General features: G+C 39.9%; 1 protein-coding gene across 5 annotated transcripts in view; it reads left to right on the forward strand.

Annotated features, from left to right (window-relative positions):
* ARHGEF12 (Rho guanine nucleotide exchange factor 12) overlaps positions 1 to 14,896 on the forward strand; it is an 82,989-nt gene that overhangs the window by 48,501 nt on the left and 19,592 nt on the right. For all 5 annotated transcript variants that reach the window (XM_056322902.1, XM_056322904.1, XM_056322900.1 and 2 more), the window contains 19 exons: positions 317 to 394; positions 910 to 1,029; positions 1,643 to 1,777; positions 3,411 to 3,482; positions 4,285 to 4,377; positions 4,983 to 5,093; positions 5,602 to 5,700; positions 6,274 to 6,316; positions 6,712 to 6,817; positions 7,618 to 7,755; positions 8,242 to 8,274; positions 9,013 to 9,127; positions 10,176 to 10,281; positions 10,510 to 10,722; positions 11,166 to 11,295; positions 11,593 to 11,628; positions 12,316 to 12,470; positions 13,125 to 13,271; positions 14,078 to 14,163. In XM_056322902.1, coding sequence (XP_056178877.1) covers positions 317 to 394; positions 910 to 1,029; positions 1,643 to 1,777; positions 3,411 to 3,482; positions 4,285 to 4,377; positions 4,983 to 5,093; positions 5,602 to 5,700; positions 6,274 to 6,316; positions 6,712 to 6,817; positions 7,618 to 7,755; positions 8,242 to 8,274; positions 9,013 to 9,127; positions 10,176 to 10,281; positions 10,510 to 10,722; positions 11,166 to 11,295; positions 11,593 to 11,628; positions 12,316 to 12,470; positions 13,125 to 13,271; positions 14,078 to 14,163 — 2,016 coding nt within the window. The remainder of the gene's footprint in view (positions 1 to 316; positions 395 to 909; positions 1,030 to 1,642; positions 1,778 to 3,410; positions 3,483 to 4,284; positions 4,378 to 4,982; positions 5,094 to 5,601; positions 5,701 to 6,273; positions 6,317 to 6,711; positions 6,818 to 7,617; positions 7,756 to 8,241; positions 8,275 to 9,012; positions 9,128 to 10,175; positions 10,282 to 10,509; positions 10,723 to 11,165; positions 11,296 to 11,592; positions 11,629 to 12,315; positions 12,471 to 13,124; positions 13,272 to 14,077; positions 14,164 to 14,896) is intronic.

Below are 14,896 nucleotides of genomic sequence, written 5' to 3' on the forward strand. Positions count from 1 at the left end.
ATACATTTTCTGGTCCAAACCAGTCATGCTGTAACTGCTACTAAAAAGTGGATTGTAGGTATGCAGATGTGCAGCAAAGAAGAGCAGGGAAAACAGATAGGCAAACACCTCTGTCTTATTATTTATATTTATATGTTGATAGCTATGTTTAAAAGTAGAAAAGAATGCATAGGATTTAGAAACTTGAATTGCTTCTTGTAGGGCTTTTCAGAGCCCATGTTTAGAAAATGGATGAAAAGTGGGCATATCCATTTTCCTTGTCTGTCTTCCCAGCTCCACCAAAAAACCCAACCCTTAATCTCTCCATCTTTTCTAGGAGGAGAATAATATTGTCCACAACCAGAAAGTAGAGATTCTGAGAAAGATGCTACAGAAAGAGCAGGAACGGCTGCAGGTACTGGAGCTGCCTGAGTCTGAAGAGGGGTGGAGGAAAGTATGATGCAAATATAAGGATCAGTTGTGGAATCACTGCTTAGTAGCATCTTCAACATTCGCTTGTGTAGCTTGTGTTTCAGCTTAGCTTTTCTATATACCGGACTGACAGCAGAGATCTAGTCACTCTTAGTGATCAGTTCTTGAGTTTTTAATCCTTGGCAGAGTAAAAAAAAAAATAAAATTGTGGGAGCTTTCTTAAGTGGAAATGTACGTAACTGTCAATCTGATCTAATTCTTGGTCAAGTAAGCATCTCTGACTTAGAGATTTCAGTAAATCTCTAGAATGTGGTTATTTTTGTATGGCACAGGAGAACTATATAAAGTGGGCATTCTGTAGCATCTACTTAGTAGGTGTGCATATGTGCTATTTACTATTTTAAAAGTGTAAATGGAATGAAGATTAGTAATAGGTTGTGTTTCAGAGCTTTGAAACTGAGGAGATACTGAGTGAAAGCTCATAACACTATTTTTCAGTCTCTGCAAGAAGAGTACAGCCGATCACCCACCACACGACTGCTCAAAGAGATACAGGAAACGAAGAAGCACATTCCTCAGCTGCAAGAGCAGTTGTCCAAAGCCACAGGCTGTACTCAGGTAACAGAATGTGTTGGGCTTCTCTGTGGTATGTTCCGGGTGAAAATTCTTAGGGGATGATGATGTTCTGGGCAAGCAGGAGTTCCCGGCTGTGCTCGTCTGTGCTTGTACAGGCAAACTGCACCCTCTAGAGCTGAGATTTTGTCATTAGGCTTGCAGAGGCTGTCAGGCAATACAGTGCAACGTGAGCATATGAAGTGGACTTTGAAATCATTCGTGAAAAACTGCTTTTAAAATATTAAGTGCAGACTATGAGGTGTTTATTAGTCTGTCTGTCAATACAACTTAAAAGAAACCTGTGAAGTCATTCTTACATTGGAGAATGAATAACTGGAACATAAAACAGCTTTGCTTTTGCAAAAAATAAAAAATGTAGGTGATACTATTTTTCCCTTTTCCCCTCTGCCTATAATGTTATAAGTCCTGAAAACTGGGTGTGATTTTTCTGTTGTCTTCTATTAGAAAAGCCTTACAGCCTTTTCTAGATAGATAAAAAAAGTTTCATAAATAAGTTGAACTGTCTCCATTTTGAAACAGCTAATTTTTAAGGATTGTCTCTGGAAATATTCTACTTGCTTTGTGCTGTCTCCCAAATCACTTTATTTTTTTTTAGGATGGAGTCTTGTCCTCCAGGTCTGTGACAGAATCACTGCAGATCAGTGAAGTGGAGGCAGAGAGTGCGGATTGTGTGAGCAAACTGGATTACAGTGGTGACAGCCCCTCCCGACCAAACAGTGATGTTGCTGATGTGAGTCTTGAATGGCTCCATAATTTTTCTTCTATACTTTTGGATTTGGTTTTCTTGTGCAGATTCTTTTATGTTTGTGTTGTCCTGCGTGTTATACATATGTAGTGTATCTCAGTAACGTTGTGTATTATTGGAATAGGCTTTTCAGTACACACCAAAAATCTTTCTCTGAGAAAGCATACTGTATTGGACTTCATTAGAGACTGGAAAAGAAATAGTGTGGAGTTTGGGTTTTTATCTAGGATTAGATTTTCCTGGCACAATCCCTGTAACCAAACAAAGAAAGATGGATGCCAGCATCTTTTCCAGAACTCAGAGATGCCAATTAGAGCATCTTTTAAGAGTGTGGTAATATTCTGATTATGGCAGCTGTGACTCAGATCCAGTCAGTGGGCGAGTTGCCATGAAAGTGGGGAAGAGTCTTACTTCTACCGAATAAGCTTCAGTTACTGCCAACAGTAAAGACTTTTAGTCTGTTCATTCGTTAGTTATCAATCTAGTGTGTTAGTTATCAAAAAAGTGTGCTCCTATGGTCTCCCTACTGGAGTGCCTTAGCACCTAATCCTTAATTAAGTCACTGTTTGATTAGTGCAGAGGAATTGAGACTCTGTACTTGGGTTTTGGCATTAGTCTGTTGTTTAACTTAAGGACGTGGGAGCTAAATTTGTACTAGCAATTGGAAGGGAAAGAAAAGTGGGTCAGATGTACCTCCAAAATGTGAACATAGTGAACATACATGGTTCTATTTTGAGGCATTTGTCCTCCAACTTTGACTATACACTCATGTCTGTATACAATAAATGCAGAACAAAATTCATAAATATATTCCTAATGAAATTAATCCTGTCAGTATTGTGGAAGGCATTTGGTCACTGGAGGTGATTGACACACCAAACAATCGATCTTTTCAATCCCAATGGTGACCCTGAGAAACTTGAGGATTGAGGGCAATAGAAACCTTTTGAAGTTTAACAAGAAGTCCAGAGTTCTACAGCTGGGATGGGATAACACCCATCCTGCATCATCATCCATCAATGCAGGCTGGAAACCAACAGGCTGAGTAGCCTGGCTGAAAAGACGTGGTTGTTACTGCAGACACACTGAGATGAGCCAACAACACATGCTTTTTGCAAATAAAGCCAAGTGTCTACTGAGCTACAGGAGAGAGGGGATTGCCAGCAGGTGGAGGGAGGTTATTTAGCCCTTTCTGCTGGGCCGTGGTGAGACTAAACCTGAAATACTGAGCCCATTGCTGGGAGCACCCTCTTCAGAGGGGATGTTGAGAAAGGGGTCTAGTCAGAGCGCTGGCAACATGGGTACTACAGAAACTGTCAAAGAGGTGAAGAGAGCAGAGAGAAAGCTAAGGACAGGTGCACTAGCAGAGTTTACAGCTCTGCTGTTACTCAATGTCACTAGCTTTCTTACTGAAACTGCTTCTGCATTTGTTTGTTTTTGGGTTTTTTTGGAGACTGTGCATGTAGGTCACACAGTTTTCTTGTTCATAACTCAGCTGTTTAACAGTTCACTCTGTGAGAAAGGAGAAGTTTTGGCTGTTGTGGCTGAAAAATGTACTGTGCAGTTCCCATTTTCCTGGATTTGCTGGTACTCACCAGAACTGAACTTTCTTTCCCAGAGTCCACGCAGTGGCTTGAAGGAGCGGATTTATGCAGATGAGAGCCCGGAAAAGACTGAAGTTCAAGATACTGTGAGTACAAAACATAGTGTCGCAACAGCATCTCCTGTAATGGAGCCGTTAAAATCTTGCTGTTTTTTTCCTGCTTTCTAGATGGAGCATGCATAAACTTTGCTTTAGAAAATAAAATGCAATTAAAATTGTGCAGGGAAAGTTAACTAGCTGAGTAGATGTTTATGGAGTTTAAGAGCAGGCCCATTTAGAAGCGAGACATACATAATCAGCAGTAAAACAGCCAGACCTAAAATAGGTAGAGTACTTTGTACATATTTTATTCTTTGAGTCCAGAAATCAATGAAACAGTTTTTTCTTTAGGGTATTTAGTCATTATGAGGCTGGCATTATCAGGGATGGCCTCAAGATCAGGTTCAAAGCAGAACACAGCAGAAAGTGCAGACCTATCTGAACGTATTACTGCCTTCCATAGAATGACTTGTGAAGTATTTTTCCCCTTATCTGCTTGACTTCCCAAAGTAATATTTCTCCATATGTACTAAGATGGCATTTGTCATGTGCCACATGCTTAGTGTGCTCGTGTCTGAGGATGATGCAGCTGGTTTTGAGTCATCTGATTTAATGTTTCTGAATGCTTGCAACTTGGGAGAAACATTAGTAAGGGGATCTCAGAACTGCAAATTCGGACAAGGTGGACTTAAGTGATAGGGGTTTCCATTAAGTTTTGAAAATGAGAATAAAAATTATATTACTGTCTCTAACTTAGTAAAGAAGGTTTACTGTGCCAAGAGGGTAATAGCACTGTACGCTGCTTCCTTCCCTTCCATCCTTCTCTTCCCTCGTTCTCCACTCGTCCCAGGATTCTCAGTCCAGTGTTGGAAGTCCTCTATCCCGAGTGGGGCCTCAGATCATTGGAGCAGAGGATGACGACTTTGACACTGAACAGGAGCAGGTGGGAATGACTTTTAGCCTCAGCCACACCTTTTCCCACTTGACCATAATTCTCTTCCTCTGTGCCTAAAATACAGGTGCTCCATGACTTGTTCTTATTGAGCAATTCGTGTGTAGTGAGTTAAGAATCAGAGAATGTGATTCCTGCTATTGCTGATCTTGCCAAATAAAAACATTTGGGGAGTCTATGACAATATGCCGTCTTTGATTCTCTCTGTTAAGTTTTCTTCTCATTACTTCAGGCTTTCTAGAAATTAATTTGCCTTATTTAATTTTCTTTTGCTTATTTAGTTTCTGTTAAGTTCTGCATTGTTGTCACAGCAGTATAGCTGCTGTGGCTTTTGACATATTTAATCTGAGTTATTTTAGCTGTCCTTTGCTCTGAATTATATTTCATTAAATTGTACATAGAGTTCAGGAAATTATTTAAAAGAAGTGTTTGTATTGTAAGCTCTTCCTGGTATGTTAGAATGGCATTGCAAAGGTTCTGGAATTGATCACTTTTAATTAAACAAATGAGGAGCTAAGCTGTTGGAACAAAACTTCTTGGTTTTTCTCACAGTAGCTTTCTTGAATAATTCAAAAAGTTTCTGTGTATCTCTACAGATTAATGGACAATGCAGCTGTTTCCAAAACATTGAGCTCCTGAAGTCTCGCCCAGCTCACCTGGCTGTTCTTCTGCATCATGTGGTGTCCCAGTTTGACCCTGCAGCATTGGTAAGGTGTCCTGGAATTGTTTTGCTCACCCACATTGATCACCTTAACCAGGGTGTATCAGAATCTCCTTGTTCTTGTGTAAGTGCACTGTCAGTGATACCGCTGGGTTGGCAAGGAGAGAAATGCAGCTCCTGTGCAGGCATGAGAGTATTTCAGATAAATGAAGAGAAGCACAAAGAGAACTCTCTCCCTTACATTTAGCTGTTTACAAATAAGTATTTAGCTCTTGAAAGCATTTCATTCCACCCTAAGTCTGTTGACTGGTGGGATTAGCCATCTACAGGGGAGGTCTGATCTCCTTCTCCCCCCACCCCCCCTTCCCTTCTCTGCTGATTACTGGGGCAGCCTAGCTGAGGTTACCTGAGCAGTCTAGATGGCTGAAAGTAGCTAGGAAGAGTTTCAATCCAGCAATGCTGAATTCCTTGAAGTATTTGAAAAAATATTGGAGTTAGGGGTGTTAGACGAGTTCTCATGGTATCACTTAATTTCTTCCCCTTCTGTTTTGCAGTTGTGCTACCTTTACACAGACTTGTACAAGCAGACCAACTCCAAAGAGACTCGGCGTGTCTTCCTTGAGTTCTACCAGTTCTTCTTGGACCGAGCTGCAGTAGGTTCCAGTAATTTCTCTCATTTTCAAGCATATCTAGCAAGCTGACTTCTACCTTTCTCCGCTCACCTGAAAAGGAAAAAACTAAGGAGTTATTTCAGTTCTCCAAAATAAGAAGTTTTTTTGTTTAAATGTTACCAGTGAACATGGCAAAAATGAATGGTGTGTAGCCTCAGATGCCTGGTAACTCAATAAATCACAGGGAATGCATTGTCTGTTAGAGGAAATAATTTTGTGATTTGCAAGCAAGTCCTAGCTGTTATACGTTGCCTTTTAGTTAATAATTGCTGCATATATTGATGTGGCTTTGCAATGACTGGGAAATTTTATGTCTGCTGGAAAGCCTGAACAACTTCCTTACCGTCATGAATTTGACGAGGTAGTGTAGCAGAGGCTAGTACCACATGTTCAGATGCAACACACATTGGGGATGGGAGTCTCCCCTTAATACCATCATGTGTTCAGGTTGTATGACTTTGGCTTTTGAGGGATTTATTTGTATGTTTGTACTGTGTGCTTTATTGGAGTGGCATTTGTTGTGCATGTTCTCCCGGCCTTTCTTTTCTTTTACAGAATCTAAAAGTTCCAGTTCCAGATGAAATCTCCTTAGAACTAGGTAGGGTGCCCTTGCCTCAGGTATCTATTTCTGCAGTTTCTACTCTCTGAGTCAGTCCAAGTTGCTGAAATGTGCTTGGGGTTGCTTCAAAGACAACACAGTGTCATGTGTTACAGGGAGAGACAAATAAACGCTTCTTATGTTTCTTGGGGAGCACGTAATACATGCATGCGTGTAAGTGGTGGGGAAGCACTGGCCACATTGTCATGTACATTTTTTAGTATGACAGTGGATGTGTCCAAAACTGCTTACACTTAATGCACTGAAGTTCATATTATCAGCAAGTGAAAGGCAAAAAGATACTTTTGGATGGGTTAAAATATGTATGTGAATGACTTTATTCTAAGGTGGAGAGGACAGTTCTCGAATGCTCTATTTTCTCTTCTGACTTCCAGACAGAAGACGGCCGGAACTCCTTCCTGAAGAGCTTCATCGCCAGTTTATACAAACTATGCAAGATAAAGTCTGTCCAGAAGTTCAAAGGAATCTGGAAGATTTCAGGTAACAACAGTTGTCTATGTAGTTTTCATTTAATTCATACCTGCCCTCTGTCAACATGTCCAGTACAGGGGCAGTCCAGACTTGAGGGACATAGTGATTTGGCGTCGACTGAATACGAAGATAGTGCTGGGTAGACAGCCTCCACGGTCACCCTGTGACCAGTCTTTGAATGTTTTTTGACACCGTGTTGCAAATAATCAACTGCAAGATCAGTTTTAGAGCTTGGAGTCTTCATTCCTTAAACCTATTTGAGGCAATTTCAGAATATTGTTTCTTAGCTGATGTTATATAAATCCTTCTTACTAATTGTGTTTGTAATGAGCTTGTATCTTTCTTGTGTTTTTCCTTTTTTCTTCCTTTTTTTCCTTCCGTCTCCCCTTTGGGCATGGAATAATCACATGGGCATATAGCAGAATTTGATAATTAATATGCCCTGTCATGTGGAGTCATAAGAGCTCTGTGCCAACATGAGACATTATACCACCTAAAAATGTTTCAGTTCAAGTATATGCTTCAAATATGCAACCTGGCATGCTTCAGAAAGAGTAACCAGTTTTTCTTGACTCTTGCAATGGCTGCCTTTCTTGAATAAGTGCCATACAGCTCCATCCCTCCAAAGGGTATCTTAGCTATGTTTTACAGTGAGTGTAAATGTTATAGAGAAATGTCATGACTTCTCCATTTTCATACAGAAACCAATAGTGAAACCTGTTCGACATTCTGAATGTCAACAGGTTGCTTTTCCTTGTAATAGGCCAGTATTCAATTTCAAGTGATGCTTCCCTCTCCCTGTTTTCCAGGCAGAAACGCAGCATGGGATTGACCCTGGCAGAAGGAGAGCTAACCAAGCTGGACGCAGAAAGACTTCGTGACCGGAATGCAGTGGAGAAGGAAAGAGCATGTGCAGAACAGATTATTGCTAAAATTGAGGAAGTCTTGTGAGTAACAGCAAGTATAATTGGGGTGTGTCTGTGTGTAAAAAAAGGTTCTACCCTGAACCCAAAGACAGCAGAGCAAAGGAATTAGGAACTAGAAGCACTTTGACACCATTGTGTTTACATTGCTTCCCCTGTTTGCTGTCAACGTATGTTTGAGTGATGATAGCAGAAAGTAACCTAATAGTTAAGTCCATATATCTTTTCAAGAAGGCTGCTGTTCATATAGCAGAGGTAATGTTTCCATTGTCAGCTTTTTTTTTCAGCGCATTATTAGATCAGGGTCCTTTTTTGGGGGTTGTAGAAACCTATAGCTTCAGAACCCATTTTTTCTTTTAACGCGAGCAGAGTCCAATTTTCCCAGCTGAACCTTCATTTTTGTTTACTGTTTTTATTCCCACTCGAACACAACTGCTGATGCTCTGGGTGGATGTGGCTGGGGATTAATTGGCTTTTGAGTTTTGTTTTGAAATTCTTTCTTGTTTTTAGGATGACATCTCAGCCTTTGGAAGAAGACAAGAGGTAATGGAAGCTGTGTGGGCTTTGTGAAGTAAGAACCCCGCTGCTGACGCTGTGTTCTGCTGAGCAGAACAAGGCAGCCCTCTGCTGGCTGCAGCCACAAACTTTTTCTAAATTCCCTGACATAATTTGAATTTAGAGCATCAGTCTCTTGCTCTCAGCCCCTTCTTATGCTGGTTTGTTGCCTTTGTTTCAGATCTGAAAAAGGTTACTGTCACTGAGAGTTCGTGTTTCTCTTGGGTTTTTTTTGTAGCTAACATTATTTTCTCTACATGCCTTGCCGCCTTCAGTTTGTATGTATGCAGATGTCTGGTAGCTTTTACTATAATCTCTACAGAAACCATACCTTTGACTGATACTTATTTTTACCATAACTATAATGTTATTTCAAATATGTATTTAGGATATAATTTTAGAACCTTCTGTGTAATTCTCAAAATGATATTTTCACCTCCTAGGCTGGTACATCTTTTATATACTCCATTTTTTATTTACAAGAGGACAAATTCTGTTCCTGGCTGAGTCTTTCCCATTGTCTGTGAAAGTTTCCTATCAAAAAAACAAAACCGAAAAGATGCCAAGTTCTTGTAGTTGAAAAATGGTTAATTTCTCAATAGAGCCTTTGCTTTTTTAATTTTCTTGGAAAAATGTATTTTCCCCAATACATTTCTCCTTAACCTCCAACTATTTTTTGTTTGTGTTTTTTTTTTTTTTTTTATTATTTTTGTATATACTTGGCAGTTCCACAATGCAGTATGTGATTCTTACTTACATGAAACACCTGGGAGTCAAAGTTAAAGAACCTCGTAACCTGGAGCAGAAGCGTGGCCGTATTGGTTTCTTGCCAAAGATCAAGGTAGTAGTGTTGTGGCCAGAGTGCATTTGTTTAGAGCTCCCAGCATGGGTGCTTTGTTAGAATTCAAAATCTAATTTTGCATGACACATTAGAAGTTGGTATGATTTTACAGTCTTCATTGCTGCATCGAGAGGAGCTGGGATTACTGAGCTGCGTAGAAAACTTAACAGTTGAAATTGGGTTCTACATATGTTTTCAGACACGTGGATTAGAAATGAGTTGTCTTTCTTTCTTTCTTTATCTGTATGCCTGAATTCTAACTGCCTGCTTTTCGCAGTTCCAACATTATTAAAACTTTGGGTGAGAAATGTTTCATATAATACAACCTTGAATCACATGAGGATCTCATTAAGGCTAATCAGGTTGTTGACCTGTATACTTTAGTTTTCATCTTGAGAAACTTGCCCAAAACCTCATGTTTGTTGATGCAGTAAAGCTACTCTTCTTGCCACCCACACTTTCCCAGTTATATAATGAATTTTTCCACCAACACTCCATCTTTGTGGGTGTATTCAGTTGTCTCCCACAGTATGGGGGTGTATCTGGTCACAGTAGCTATTTATTTTCATCAGCATTTCAACTTCCTTTGAAATGTTAAGACCCATCAACAAGCAGTTCTCCCATGACAGTGCAAAAAGGTTAGATCAAGCATTCGCAGCCTTTCTGAAGTGGTAGGATAAGTTGTATTTCTCCCAGATTAGAGTCTGTATGCTTGTGGAGGTTTGGAGTCACACGATGTTATGCCTTAGAGAAACAGGGTGCTGTGGGTCACTGTGACTTGGTCTCTTACCCTAGGGATCTGTTCAGATGCTGTGCCTCCTTGCCGTTAACCCTGTTATTACACACCACTGATAGTCTGTCTGTAGGCTGTGTTTGCCTCTGATGCTGCAGGTTGTTGACCTGTCAATAACTTGTTCAAAATAAAATCCTTTTGTACCAAGCTCCTGTAGTTTTAAAGAATTAGTCAGTATCTCAGTAAATAACTGAATTTGAAGAAATGTGATCTGTTTGCTTTGCTTTTTTTTTTTTTGTTATATGTTAACTGCAGCAAAGTATCAAGAAAGAGAAAGAAGGAGAGGAAAAAGGAAAGAGAAGAGGCTTTCCTAACATTCTGGGCCCACCAAGGAGACCGAGTCGACACGATAGCAGTGCAAGTATGTCAGACAAGGAAATGTATGTTCCCTAACTATTAGTCTGAAAGTCAGATAAAGTCTCTGCTGTCTTATAAAAATCTGTGCTAAGAAGATTTAGTAAACTTTTTGTTTTTAAAAAATGTTTTTGAAGATACATAAACCTTGTTTTGCCCTGAAATGCTTCCTCTCTCCGTTGCTGAAAACCGGTAAATGCTCTTTCAGCAATGTAACAGCTCTGTGTTTGTTTAGTTGGCAGAGCCATGGAGATGCAGAAGCCCCGCCATCCCAAGCACTTGCCTACAGCGTCTTCTGTTAGCCCAGAGCCATCAGACTCTGGCAAGATGCGCCAGAGTGGGTCCTCCAGTGACGGAGCAGATGCACCATACCCACCTGTCAACCCAATGTCTCCTTTGGCAATGGGTCCTTTTTCCTCTCCAGAGGGGAGCAAGGACAGTGACACAGGTAGGATAATACAAGCAAGGAGGAATGATTAAAGACAGTGAATGGGATGGGCAAAGCTCTGATGCAACAAACTTAACAAATTGGGAAATGTTTTTATGTCATTAGACATGGTCTTCCTTGCCTTAGTCATCTTTTCTGACTTATTCTCTGGTTCAAATTAGGAAATCTTATCATGGCCAGAAATTGTTGTTAGGCAGGTTCTATCAGTGTGGCATCGGAGCAGGAAAAAAGCCAGTCTCAGGTGCCTGCTTTTGTAAGCACAAGTCAGTGTCATCTAGAAAGATTTGTCACTGAGATTTTTCTTGCCCAACTAGGAATTCAGTTCCTCTAGTTCTAAGCTGAAATGAGGCGGTGCATCAAGAAGCTATGAAGAGGCCGTGAAGTTCTTTGATGTACTCTAATTTGGTACAGTTCTTGGTATTTCATACTTGTTCTGTGTTTAGGTTTGAAGCAGACTGGAGAAGCTCCACCTGCTAATGACTGTATGGATGGCACACCCCGCACACCTAATAACACCTTCGAATTCCCATCTCCTTTGGAAAACTTGCAGGAGGAGGAGGGAGAATCAGAGAGGTAACTAGGGAGCCCTGGTTGCTTGAGCCTTGGAAGAGCCTCCATGGGACAGTGGCTGTGGGAGCTTAGTCCATAAAAAGTGACATCATTTGTGTTAAATATTATTGGTAGAAGTAGGAAATGTTCTGTGCCTGCTGCTGCGGTAGTATCAGAAAACTGTAGATCAGGAGGGTGAGGCTGACAGATGGACAAATGTTCTAGCATGGAGGTGAGGCCTTTGGTCTGGAGTTGTGTGATGTCTGGGTGGGGTGAAATTCTTGCATAAGCTTCCCTAATAATTTATTTCATTCCTTGCAGAATGGTTGACATGGGAACACCAAAGCCTTTTCGCAAGTGAGTATGCTTGTAAATGTTCGAATGTCACTGAATTTGTTTAGATTTTAACAAGTTATGAAGTAGAATGTGGTGATGTTCATAGTTCTGAGCTGGTACAATTGTCTGCATGATCTTTCCTTTTCTTAAATAAATACATGAAATGAGACACGGGCGTCTGTATATGGGACAAGTGGAGTAAATCGTATGCAGATAAGCCCTTTGATCTGTGAGTGAAATATGGTGATTGTTGTACCTACTGATTCAAATTGATGGGTTAGGGAGTTGAGATTTCCACACGTTTTCCTCTTTTTTTTTTTTTTTTTTTTTTTTTTTTTTTTTTAAATATAAAATCTGTGTATTGCTGTTAGGTCCGTATCTGCCGATAGATTGAGGGAATAAATTGTAACCTGCCCTCTCACCGCTTGGTATTTGACTTCAAGCAAATTATTTTATCTGTATCATTAAAAGGAGGATTATAGAAGTACTGTAAGAACAGATATTCACTCTTAGTTGTTCTGTAAAGGGCAAAATTAGAAAATGTGCCTATAGGTTCAGACATCTAACAGCCTTCAGTTGTTAGGGAGAGCATATTCGTAATGCTTTACAACTGATACATGTACTTAGTAAAAAAAAAATAATAATAATCGTTCTTACTTCCCATTTTAGGCATGGATTTAAGGATCTGACCTGTTTTTTTTATGTTAGGATGGACAGTGTTGGCTTCGCAGATGTACAGAGTGAGGATGAGCTGTATGATTTTGACATGGACATGGACCCTCCCAACTGGCAGCAACTCGTGAGCCGAGAAGTGTTGATGGGGCTGAAACCCTACGAAATCAAGCGCCAAGAAGTGATTAATGGTGAGATGGGTATTTTTTCCTAGCTCACCAAGCACAAAGTTGAAACCTATCCTGTGAAACTCTGAAGTTCTTAAAATTCCATACCCTCTCTGTCTTCATTAATCTGCTTGAAGTAGTGGCCATCTAAGTCTTCTGGTTTGCAGAGCTCGTGTGTTGTGAAACTTGTACTTGTTACTGAAAAGTATCCTGCGGTGAAACTAATCCAGTCCTTGGAGAAGAAATAAACAATATTAGGTGGTTTGACACTGAAAGGCCAGTTTGCAATATCATGTGCCATAAAAGAAGGCAAGAGGCGCTGTCTAGGCTGTTGGAAAGCACATGATGCAAATGGAAAGCTACTACCAAACTTCATCTTCAAAGCTTCATCTCAATTTCAGATCTTGCAATCCTGCAGAACTCTATGTGGCTATAAGAGCTGCTGAGAGCTCTCTGAGTCATGAATCAGTTAGTGTTTCTGTTCTTTCAAACATGGAAGTATAGCAGAGCATGGCTCCATTCCGGAGCAAGCTGGAATATGGGCCAGCAAGGGAGGTGTCGGTAAGGGAGACTTTTTGTAAGTTCATACTTCTGCTTCTGTTTGCTTCACATTTGAATCCACGTTGCCACACCTCTTTAAGAAGGTGGTTACAATCCTGTTTCCCCCTCTTCCTTCAGAATTGTTTTACACTGAGAGAGCTCATGTCCGCACGCTGAAGGTTCTGCATAACGTCTTCTACCAGCGTGTCACCCGTGAAGGGATCTTGAACTCCAGTGACAAACGGAAAATCTTTTCAAATCTGGAGGATATCCTTGGGCTTCATGGTAAGAGCAGCTGAGGTGCCTTTCAACTTTGTAGTTGCAGCTGGAATTCTGGGTGTGTGTATGTGTGTATATATATATATATATTTTCCTGAAAAATTTAAGCAAGTGACCTAGAAACAACAGGGAACTTTGTAAAATGCTTCAGATGAACAAGGATACTTCAGCTGTTCTTCCTTTTTGCACGTTTTTTCTATTTCTGATTTACAAAGATAATTTCATAAGGAATGCATGTGTTCAGTGTTTCAGGTACTTGCTTTTTCTTATCTGTGTACACAGACTCTCTTCTGCTGATTCATGCTTTGATAAAAGGAGCAATGCTTTGACGAATGGTTTCAATGGGTCAGTGTTCAAAATGTTACAACTGTTTAAGAGAATATGAAAACAAATTTGGAAGGATTGATGGCTTGCAGGTGGTTTTGAAGGGCAGCCCTTCCTAATTGTTTAGGAAAGAACTGTTCATAATTAGAATTTCAGTTCTGCCGCTGAGTAACCACTTGTATAATTTTATGCAGGTGGCTTAAATTGCGTTCTACATTATTCCGATATTTTTAAAAGGGCAGTGATATTGAGCCTCAGGAAAGGTAAGGCTGGAAAGGTTCTTAGTGGACATTTGAAGAGAGGTGAGACAGAAGTGCAAAGGAGTTATATAATGTTTTCTTAGATATTCTGCTAAATGTATTAGGTTGCAGGATGTATTTAACGGAAATTACTGCAAATCTAGTCTTTTCCTAGGTAGTTTTTATTTTAAAATCAATGATTAAAACAATTTGAGCAGCATTAATAAAATTTACTTTTTTTTTTTTAAGTTGTATTGAACGATCAGATGAAAGCTGTCCGAAAACGGAACGAGACTTCTGTTATTGGCCAAATTGGGGAAGACTTGCTTTCCTGGGTAAAATCCTTTTTTGCTTCCTTGTGCTTGAAAATAACATTTCATAGAATGACAGAGCCAGAGGTTAGTGAAGGTAATTCCCAGCTAATGGGAACTGAGGGTCTGAAGAGCTGTCATTTCTGTGGAGCCAACATAGAGCTACAGAATGAAGGTTGAAGGAAAGCAGGAAGAATTCATAGGATTTTTCATTTGGCTAGAGATAAGAGTAATTTAAAGAAGAAAAAATAATTTCCTTATGATGTGTGGGTAGAGCAGAAAGGTAGTTTTGCAGACATAAAGCTAAGAATTAGATTTTGAAAAAGCTGATAGCACAGTTTATTTCAGTAACACTGAAATACAAGTCTTGCGTTGCCTGTGGTGCAGTTAAAAATAGATTAAAATACTGGTTTCCAATCCTAGAATTTACATAGCTGGACCTTTTCAAATTTATAACACTGTTGCAGGCTTCCTTTCTGAGATCCAAATGACAGGAGCAGGAGTGACATAGATTCTTTGAAAAAGGAGATTCCCAAGAGAGAACTTACCAGTTTGTTTTCAAGACTACTTAATTTAGGATTGAAGATTGATCTGCCTAATTCTTTTCAGCTCTGCATAGGTCTCTTCTGGTGTTTTTTTAATATCCCACTGTTTGTCTAGTATTCCAGAAAAAAAAAGAAGGAAAACAAAAGTCAGGTGTGGCTGGTAAAGAAACACCTCCAACCCTTTCAGTTTTCCTGTGTATTATGAAAAAGTG

Source organism: Falco biarmicus, chromosome 20, assembly GCF_023638135.1.
Source record: "Falco biarmicus isolate bFalBia1 chromosome 20, bFalBia1.pri, whole genome shotgun sequence".
Taxonomy (NCBI): Eukaryota; Metazoa; Chordata; class Aves; order Falconiformes; family Falconidae; genus Falco; species Falco biarmicus.